Source organism: Triticum dicoccoides, chromosome 3B (genome assembly GCF_002162155.2).
Source record: "Triticum dicoccoides isolate Atlit2015 ecotype Zavitan chromosome 3B, WEW_v2.0, whole genome shotgun sequence".
Lineage (NCBI taxonomy): Eukaryota > Viridiplantae > Streptophyta > Magnoliopsida > Poales > Poaceae > Triticum > Triticum dicoccoides.
This window is the reverse complement of record NC_041385.1, coordinates 97,450,555-97,460,434: the sequence shown is the minus strand read 5'-3', so window position 1 is coordinate 97,460,434 and position 9,880 is coordinate 97,450,555. Positions and strand designations below refer to the sequence as shown.

General features: G+C 51.1%; 1 protein-coding gene across 1 annotated transcript; it reads right to left on the bottom strand.

Moving 5' to 3' along the window:
* Nucleotides 1–376: 376 nt before the first annotated feature.
* Nucleotides 377–3,068, bottom strand: LOC119274995. Its single transcript, XM_037555768.1, has 2 exons — nt 1,249–3,068; nt 377–846 (listed from the first exon to the last, which is right to left on the bottom strand). Exons 1-2 carry the CDS (start codon nt 2,831–2,833, stop codon nt 707–709), a joined length of 1,725 nt encoding a protein of 574 aa, XP_037411665.1. The 5' UTR covers nt 2,834–3,068; the 3' UTR covers nt 377–706.
* Between the last annotated feature and the right edge of the window lie 6,812 nt (nt 3,069–9,880).

The window sequence follows — 9,880 nt, the reverse complement described above, 5'->3', positions numbered from 1 at the left end:
TAAGATGGAAGCATCGACATTGCATACATGCGACTGTCTTGAGCACTTAAAATCGTAACCCCATTCATCAATCAACTGAGTAAGACGGATAAACGAATTTGCCCCCAGGTGGAGGCAGCAATCCAGTACTTGTGCCACAGCTGCATGTACATAGAATTGAAGAAGGTATAAGACCCATTCTGAAGTTGCTTGCAAGTGACCAGTAATCCAGTATGTATATATGGTGCATGAATGACATTGTAGTAACGTAATCGGATCTTCATATTGACAAGATTGACACTTTGCACAGTGTTAGAGATCACTATCGAGCCACATATACAAGTGCCCCAACAACTACTACACTAGTTAACATAGTAAGTAAGGTCAAAACGCAGTCGAGACATTCATAATAACCTTAACAATAGTAGAAAGTCAAACAAGGCAGGTACGGAGGGGATTACAAACCATGCAGGGACATCATCTTGTACTAGCTACCTAGAGCACAATAATAATAGTAAGCAAATTAACAGGCACCTGGAGGGAGCTCTAAATATAAATAATCATCTCCTAAATTAACCTCCATCATAAACTTAATAAATAAAATTCTGATTCATACTACTTCCTGCGATGGTGGATGGCATGGTTTGAAACTTGTGAGAGCAAAGAATCCATGATGGTAGTCATCTCAAAGGGCACTCGTACCCAAACAAACCACCAAACAAACCACCTACTGTGACAAGTCCATTGCATCCCCGACATCACCCTTTCCTCCTACCGCTGCTGGGTTAGCGATGGCAGGCTGCTTCTTGCGAGCGGATCCCATAGACTTTGGCGCACGCCGTTTCATACTCTCCTTCTCCTTTGAAACTGCACAGAAAAAGAACAGTTTTTGTTGTGAAAAATAAATCCTTGCCCTTCTCATTTATTAAAATAAAATCACAACTAACAAAGCCAACAGATAAAAAAGAGTCTACAACGACAAATTCTAGCTAGTTCTAGAATGAACATCCATGCATGCATGTTAAGAAAAAGAAATTTGTCAACAGGAAGGGAATCTTGTTGTCACCAAGCTAAAGGCGTCGTCAGTTTTCAAGTCATATATGAACTTGTACTACTTAATTAACCAACATATCGATTGACCTTAGATGATAAAACTAGACTCATGCCATGGTCTACATTGGTCTCAGATGAATTTGAGCAAGGCATGCATGTCGATGACCGACGTATGTTATAATTAATTAACGGGGAGGGGAGGCGATGGTGCAGTACCTGCAGCAGCTGGCATGAGATAGCTGGAGATGCTAGTGGTCATGTAGGAGCTGGGTCTTTGCCTGTCGAATTCCTGCACGTCCAGCAACATCTTCTGGTTGAGGTCAAGAGCAATCACCTTCGACGGCATGTTGTTGGTGTTTTCGCTGCTGGCATTGGTCAAGAGGTAGAGGACGCCATCTCTGTCGGAGCTGAGGATGGGGTTGGAAACAAAGAGAGACTGAGGCAGGTTGTAGCCGTGGATATGTCCAGAATGGATCTCGTGCTCCTGCCGGAAAAACAGGGCATCCAGACCGCCATTGAGCCCCTCCAAGGTCCACGTGACCACCGTCCAGCCACTAGGAGTTTGCGAGCGCGGGCTGGGTTCGGCGTGGACCTGAAGGTCGACAAACCTGATGATGCCGGAGTCATTGGCTAGGGCGATGTCCCGAAAGTGGTATCCAATGTCTGTGGCAAGAGGGAGCTCAGTTCGCAGCTGCCTCGGCTCTGGAAAGGTGAGATAGTGAAGCGGGATGCAGAGGGTGTCGGCGGCGGCAGCGAGCACGTCACAGAGGAGCATGCCACTCCAGAGGTCGACCCAGCCCATGATGCCGGAACAGGAGCCGGAGCCAGAGCGGCGGATGGTGATGACCTTGCTGGACACAAAGTCTTCAGGCGGTGGTGGCTGTGGAGAGGCAGCGGGCGTGCGTCTCCACCGAGGGTCCTTGGAGTCGTAGGTGCAGAGGTAGTATCCGGAATGGCTGGGGTGGAAAGGGTCGTAGGCTAGCGCCGCAATCCTGTAGGCATCACAGGCATCATCCTTGGGGCGGGCTTGAGAATATGAGGTGACGGAGGGGCTGAGGACGGAAGTGGGGGGCGTGAAGGGGATACTTTGGGGGCGGGGAAGGGCGACGGAGGGGCTGAGGACGGAAGTGGGGGGCGTGAAGGGGATACTTTGGGGGCGGGGAAGGGCGACGGAGGGGCTGGGGATAGGGGTGGGGGGCGTCAAGGGGATTTTGTGGGCGGCGGTGGGGATGTTGCTGCAGTAACGCAAGATGCCAATACTGCCGGTAGGGAAGCAGCGACTTCCGAAAGCTGGTAGCATGTTGGGTTGGGGCCGCGGGAGCCGGGTGAGTTCCGGCTTCCCCGCCGGTGAGGCTGCTGCCTGGTAGAGGAAGTAGTCGTAGTTGCTGCTTTCGGAGTAGAAGGAACGGTTGTGGCCGTGGCAGAGAGTGAAGAGGGCAAGGTCACCCTCCGTGGCGATCATCCAAGGCTCGCGGATGAACAAGCGGGGGGTGTCTCCTTGTTCACCGTGGTCGTTGTCGGTGCAGTTGGCGGAGCAGCAAAAGTAGGAAACGCGAGGCGGCGGCGCCATGAACAGGCTGACCTGCATCTCCACCTCCACCTCCCTGTTGTGCAGGCTCCTCCGAAATCGACGGCAGGCGGAGGTATGGTTTTTCTCGTGGTCTTTCTTGTCGACCATGTAGGCGGATCTGTCGAGGAGGGCTTCCCCCCAGTCCCACTCCGCTGCCTCCGGCGCCGCCGCCGCCGCGTCATACGCAGCCGGCGGATGCAGTGAGGCTTCGTGGTAGCCTTTCAGCGACATGGTAGATCTGGATATCACACAGACACAGGGTATTTGTTTGGATTTATATAGAGGGGGGAGAATAAGGAGGAGAATCAGGTCCTAGTCGGAGCCGGATTCATGGACAAACACGAGACGGAGAGGACGAGTCCTCCGGGCGGCGGAAGAAGAAGGGGACAGGGGGTTGGGGTCGGAGTTGGAGTGGGAGGAGGAAGAAAGGGAAATGGAGTGGCTGCGGCGGCGGAAACATCTACAAAACGCCTCTGTTTCTCTCTCCGAGACACAACACAACACACGGCGGCCGTTGGATAGCCTGCTACGGACGGCCCTCCTCTCTTGCCCGTCTGCTGCACACCTAGGGCTAGGTTTGCATGGATTTTGGGCCTCCTCACGCATCCGTGGCCCGGCCCTCCCTCTTTACTGAGTTTGACAGCCCGCATCGCATGGCTGGCTAGGGCATCTCCAACGGGCGCGCCTATTCCTCGCGTTGGGCCCCTAAAAAAAATTCCTCGCGTTGGGACTCCTATACGGCCCATTTCCCTGTAGCGCGTACCCCCCCCCCCCTTCTCGCAGCGGGGGTGTCGTATGGGCCGGCCCATTTACCTGTTTCTTTTTCTTTCATTTTTTTTCTTCTTTTGCTTTTCTTTTTTCTTCTTTACTTTTCCACCTTTTTTGCGAATTTTCTTTTCATATCCACGAACATTTTTTTTCTTCAAATTCAAAAATTGTTCAATGGACACAAAAAAGGGTCATGGAATTCAAAATTTGTTCATCAAGATTTAATTTTTTTAACCTAAATTCTAATTTTTTTTCATAGTTTCCCAAAATGTTCATAAAAAGTCAAAAAAATAAATAAATCATCCATGTTTTTTCAAAATAAAATGTTCTTCATATTCAAAATGTGTTCACCATAATGTTTAAAAATGTTCATCAATATCCAAATTCACTAGCATTATTTGAAACAACGAGCATTTTTCAAGTTCGTGAATATTGTTCTAATTCAGGGACTTTTTTGGCTCCACAAACTTTTTCAAAATTCTATTTTTTTCAGTTTTTTGAACTATTTCGAAATCCCGAATTATTTAAATAAGAAAAAACAAAAACGGTAGGAAAAAAAACAAAAACAAAATACGGGTGCCTGTCACCGCTCATGGGCCAACCCAAATGGGCGCGCGAGGCGGAGCGAGGGGTGCGCGCTGGTGAAAGGATCAATATGGTTGACTGGGGGGGGGGGGGTTGAGTAGGCAACTACTAATTTTTAAATTTTCTTAACAAATTAGGTTTAACAACAGATAGGTTGTCTAGATATGCAATTAGGTGAACAACCTATATGATGCTAACAACAACAACAAGCAGTAGTACACGCGGTATTGGATCAGCGGAAGTACCTCTTACAAGCAGTACTACCGTTGGGTAGCCCTAGGACAGGTTTTTAGAAAAACAGTGGAACTCCCATGAAGCGAGATGGAAGGTGGGTGCAAATAAAGATGTGTACGTGATGATTCCATCAAACCTTTTTTATGTGGACCCCCTCTTTAATAGTACGGTTTTCTTACGACTCAAGTCCACCAAAAAAGAAATGCAGGTAAAATAACCGTCTTGACTTTATATTGTTGGGAAACGTTGCATGGAAAATAAAAAAAATTCTACGCACACGCAATGATCTATTCATGGAGATGCATAGCAACCGGGGAGGGAGAGTGTGTCTACGTACCCTTGTAGACCGTAAGCGGAAGCGTTTCTCAAGGCGGTTGATGTAGTCGAACTTCTTCGCGCTTCAAACGACCAAGTACCGAACGCACGACACCTCCGCGTTATGCACTTGTTCAGCTCGGCGACGTCCCTCGCCTTCTTGATCCAACAAGACGTCGAGGTAGTAGATGAGTTCCGTCAGCACGATGGCGTGGTGACGGTGATGGTGAAGTGATCCTAGCAGGGTTTCGCCTAAGCACTACGAAAATATGACCAAGGGTGTAAACGATGGAGGGGGCGTTGTACACGGCTAACAATTGTCTGGAGTGTGCTAGGGGCGCCCCCCACATGTATATAGGTGGAAGGGAGAGGGGAGGCAGCCAGGGTGCGCCCCAAGTAGGATCAGAATCCTACTTGGGGTTTCCCCAAGTGGCGCCCCCTGCCTTATTTCACCGGAGAAGAAAGGGAAGGGGGAAGAGAGAAAGGAAAGGGGGGGACCACCTTTTTCCTTCTCCCAATTCGGCCTCCTACCATAGGGGGCCGCGCCACCCCTTGTGGGCTGGTGTGCTCCCCTCTCATGGCCCATATGGCCCATATATTCCCCCCGGGGGTTCCGGTAACCCCTTCGGTACTCTGATAAATACTCGATACACTCTGGAACACTTCTGGTGTCCGAATTGAAGGAAATATGCCCTAGAGGCAATAATAAAGTTGTTATTTATATTTCCTTATATCATGATAAATGTTTATTAGTCATGCTAGAATTGTATTAACTGGAAACTTGATACATGTGTGAATACATAGACAAAACAGAGTGTCCCTAGTATGCCTCTACTTGACTAGCTCGTTAATCAAAGATGGTTAAGTTTCCTAACCATAGACATGTATTGTCATTTGATGAACGGGATCACATCATTAGAGAATGATGTGACGGACAAGACCCATCCGTTAGCTTAGCATAATGATCGTTAAGTTTTATTGATATTGCTTTCTTCATGACTTATACATATTCCTTTGACTATGAGATTATGCAAATCCCGAATACCGGAGGAACACCTTGTGTGCTATCAAACGTCACAATGTAATTGGGTGATTATAAAGATGCTCTACAGGTGTCTCCAAAGGTGTTTGTTGGGTTGGCATAGATCGAGATTAGGATTTGTCACTCCGAGTATCGGAGAGGTATCTCTGGGCCCTCTCGGTAATGCACATCACTATAAGCCTTGCAAGCAATGTGATTAATGAGTTAGTTGCGGGATGATGCATTACGGAACGAGTAAAGAGACTTGCCAGTAACGAGATTGAACTAGGTATGATGATACCGACGATCGAATCTCGGGCAAGTAACATACCGATTACAAAGGGAATGACGTATGTTGTCATTACGGTTTGACCGATAAAGATATTCGTAGAATATGTAGGAACCAATATGAGCATCCAGGTTCCGCTATTGGTTATTGATCGAAGATATGTCTCGGTCATGTCTACATAGTTCTCAAACTCGTAGGGTCTGCACGCTTAACGTTCGATGATGATTTGTATTATGAGTTATGTGTTTTGGTGAACGAAGATTATTTGGAGTCCCGGATGAGATCATGGACATGAAAAGGAGTCTCGAAATGGTCAAGAGGTAAATATTGATATATTGGAAGATGGTATTCGGATACCAGAATGGTTTCAGAGTGGTTCGGGTATTTTTTTGGAGTACCGAGGGGTTACCGGAACCCCCCGGGGAAGTATTGGGCCTACATGGGCCATAGGGGAGAGGGGAGGAAACCCACAAGGGGTGGCCCCGCCCCCTCCCATGGGGAGTCCAAATTGGACTAGGGGAGGGGGTGCGCCCCTCTTTCCTTCTTCTCTTCCCTCTCCCTTCCCCTTTCCCCCTCCGTAAGAAAGGAAGGGGGCCGAATAGGACTTGGAGTCCTATTCGGTTCCCCCATGGCACCACCTCTAGGCCGGTGGCCTCCTCCCCTCCCCCTTTATATACAGGGGCAGGGGGCAGCCCATAGCACAATAGTTATTCTCTTAGCCGTGTGCGGTGCGCCCCTCCACAATTTACTCCTCCGGTCATAGCGTCGTAGTGCTTAGGCGAAGCCCTGCATGAATCACATCACCATCACCGTCACCATGCCATCGTGCTGACGAAACTCTCCCTCGACCCTCTGCTAGATCAAGAGTTCGAGGGACGTCATCGAGCTGAACGTGTGCTGAACTCGGAGGTGTCGTACGTTCGGTACTTGATCGGTTGGATCGCGAAGACGTTCGACTACATCAACCGCGTTAACCTAACGCTTCCGCTTAGTGAACTGAGCTACACAATGTAGTAGCAGCTTAGTGAAATATAAGCGGTAGTAGCAGCGGTAGTCTCTAGGCGGTAGTACCGCAATGTGGAATCATCACGTACACAAGCGGTACTACCGATTTACTTCCGCTTAGTGAACTGAGCTACAGCAATACCAGTGGTAGTGGAGCGGTGGTAGCGGCAGGATCACTTTCAACGATTGAACAATACTTTTATATCTAGATTGGAACTGGACTTGAACCTTCATATCCAGATTTCACTCCACTTTCACTTTCATATCAAGAACGTCGACTTGCACTTTCAATAGTCAACTATTCACTTTTCGGAATTGGCTCATATTCACATAGGCCAAGTGAGGGAGTCCTGGATTAGGGGGTCCCTGGGCGTCCGGGCTATGTGACATGGGCCGGATTGGTGGGCCGTGAAGATACAAGATAGAAGGCCTCTCCCCGTGTCCTGATGGGACTCTCCTTTGCATGGATGGCAAGCTTGGCGTTCGGATATGGAGTTTCCTTTCTCTATAAACCGACTCTGTACAACCCTAGGCCCCTCCGGTGTCTTTATAAACCAGAGGGTTTAGTCCGTAGAGGCAATCATAATCATACAGGTTAGACATCTAGGGTTTAGCCATCACGATCTCGAGGTAGATCAACTCTTGTAACCCCTATACTCATCAAAGTCAATCAAGCAGGAAGTAGGGTATTACCTCCATTAAGAGGGCTTGAACCTGGGTAAACATCGTGTCCCTTGTCTCCTGTTACCTTCGATCCTCAGACACACAGTTCGGGACCCCCTACCCGAGATCAGCCGGTTTTGACACCGACATTGGTGCTTTCATTGAGAGTTCCACTATGTCGTCAACAGAAGGCTCGATGGCTCGTTCGATCATCTTCAACGATGCCGTTTTCTCGGAAGTTTTCCTCCCTAGACATATCTTTGTGTTCGGCGGCCTCGTTCTGCGGGACAACTCAATTGGCCACCTCGAACAGATCGACAGCTACGCCCCTGGTCATCAGACCAGCTTTGGAAACCTAAACTATGTCGCCGATATCCGAGGAGACTTGATCTTCGAAGGGTTCGCGGCTGTCGGATTTCGGGTTCCGGCAGACCCTTGAGGTTCGAACACTGGGGTGCACGCGGAGATTTTACCCTCTGCCTGCCTGTTCCTCGCCGAATCGCTAGGATCTAAACTACCAAACAGAACAGCACAAGAGACACAAGATTTATACTGGTTCAGGCCACCATTGTGGTGTAATACCCTACTCCAGTGTGTGGTGTGGTGGATTGCCTCTTGGGCTGATGATGAACAATACAAGGAAGAACAGCCTCGCGAGGGTCTGTTCTTGGCTGGTGCTACTTGGTTCTGGCTCTTGGATTCTCAATCAGGTCTCGCCCCTCTACCCCAGGGGTGGCTAGTCCTATTTATAGGCAAAGGCCCTGGGCCTCTTCCCAAATATCGAGAAGGGAAGGGCGCCAACAATTGGCCATTTTGAAGGGGAACAGCGGGTACACTTATCCTGACTAAAGTTGGTCCTCGCCTGTCAAAGGCTCTGGTGGTGACGCCTGCTTGGGCTCCACAATGACTTCTCCCCTACCGTTGGGCTGGTCTTGGTCTTGTTGCAACGAAATTGATGCCTTTGCTTGATGCTCTCGCTTGCACTTGCTCCCTTTGCACCAAAGATGAAAGGAGGACACTGCGCGGGCTAGCGCCCGAGTGGCGCCCTTGGTCATCATGGCTTGCGTCATGGGCACCTCGCGAGGTACCCCACCTTGAACTCTCCGCCTCCTCGTGAGTCAGCCTGACGAGGCCGTGCCTGAGGAAGCTCCTTGTCGTCCGCCCCGCGAGGGTCTTGAGCTTGTGTTGATGAAGACGGGCCGCGTTGGGCCCCCTTGAGCCACGCCGCAGGCCGCAGGCAGGCAAGTCTGGGGACCCCCGTTCCCAGAACACCGACAGTAGCTCCGGGCCCACGGCGCGCCCAAACTTGGCTGAGCAGAGAGGTGAAAGGGCAAGTGCGAAGCGTCGCGGGCCCTAACAGCCTGCGGCCTTGGGCGCCGCGTGGCGGTTGATTGGACGTGGGCGCCTCTGCAACCGCGCGAGTTGATAAAGGAGCGGCATCTGTCCCTTGCCTCCTTTGCTTCCTCCAGTTCCTGCTCAGATCCCCTTCCTTGCGCCTCTCCTCCCCGCCTCCGAAATCTTCAGATATACTCCATTCGCGTGCCCTAGCCAGACATGGCGCCTCGCCAAGCCCCGGTCGGAGCTTGGTACTCGTCCGCCCTGGATTCGCCGAACGTGTCGGAGGCGAGCCTCGCTCGAGTGCGCCAGATGGCGGCGGCGCAGGGCATCGACGGGGCGAAGGTGTTCAAGGCCGGCTCTGCCGTCCCTGAAGGCCAAGGGAGCACCTTCTATCCGCTCTTCGTAAGCGCCATTGTCGCCGGTCTGGTGCCTCCCTTTTCTAAGGTCTTCTTCTCTGTCCTCCGCCATTATAACCTTCAAGCTCTGCACCTTCACCCCAACTCCGTCCTTCTTCTTGCAATCTTCGCCTACTATTGTGAGGCTCACGTAGGGGTGAAGCCCTCAGTGGTCTTGCTGCGCCACTACTTCTCCCTCCGGACCTCCCGTGGTTCCGTCTCTGCGTGCGCGAGCTTCGTCGCGTACGGCAGCTCCATTGCCATTTCGAACCCTGGGAAAAGGATTTAGGGCTTCAGGAGCAAGTGGGTCTTGGTGGATGCTGGGCGCATCCACCCTCGGCTGATCCTGCCCATGGGGCACCCTGTGAGCTCCGACGACTGGTCCCGGGTGGAGCTTGTGGATCCCCGCGTGAAGCCGGTGTTGGAGAAGATGGACGCGGATCTGAGGCCGGCTAGCATGGCGGCGGGGAAGCTGACCGGTGCGTCGCTGCTGAGGGAGTTCCTGGAGCACCAGCTGGCTCTGCTCCGTCAGTACTCACTTCCGATGTGGAGGCCCCACCCGAGCCCCGCGGTCTTGGCCGACAAGGATCTGGCTGCGGTCCTCCAGTCATTGGTTGGGGGCGACGTGGCGAGGCTGGAGGGCGCTCCTACGCCCCTGTTCCTCC

What these genes read in the sequence shown, in the direction of transcription:
- LOC119274995 (XM_037555768.1), bottom strand. Translation starts at nt 2,833, where the DNA reads ATGTCGCTGAAAGGCTACCACGAAGCCTCACTGCATCCGCCGGCTGCG. An exon ending in TCTCATGCCAGCTGCTGCAG is followed by an intron (nt 847 to 1,248) that starts GTACTGCACCAT and finishes TTTTCTGTGCAG; the next exon opens with TTTCAAAGGAGAAGGAGAGT.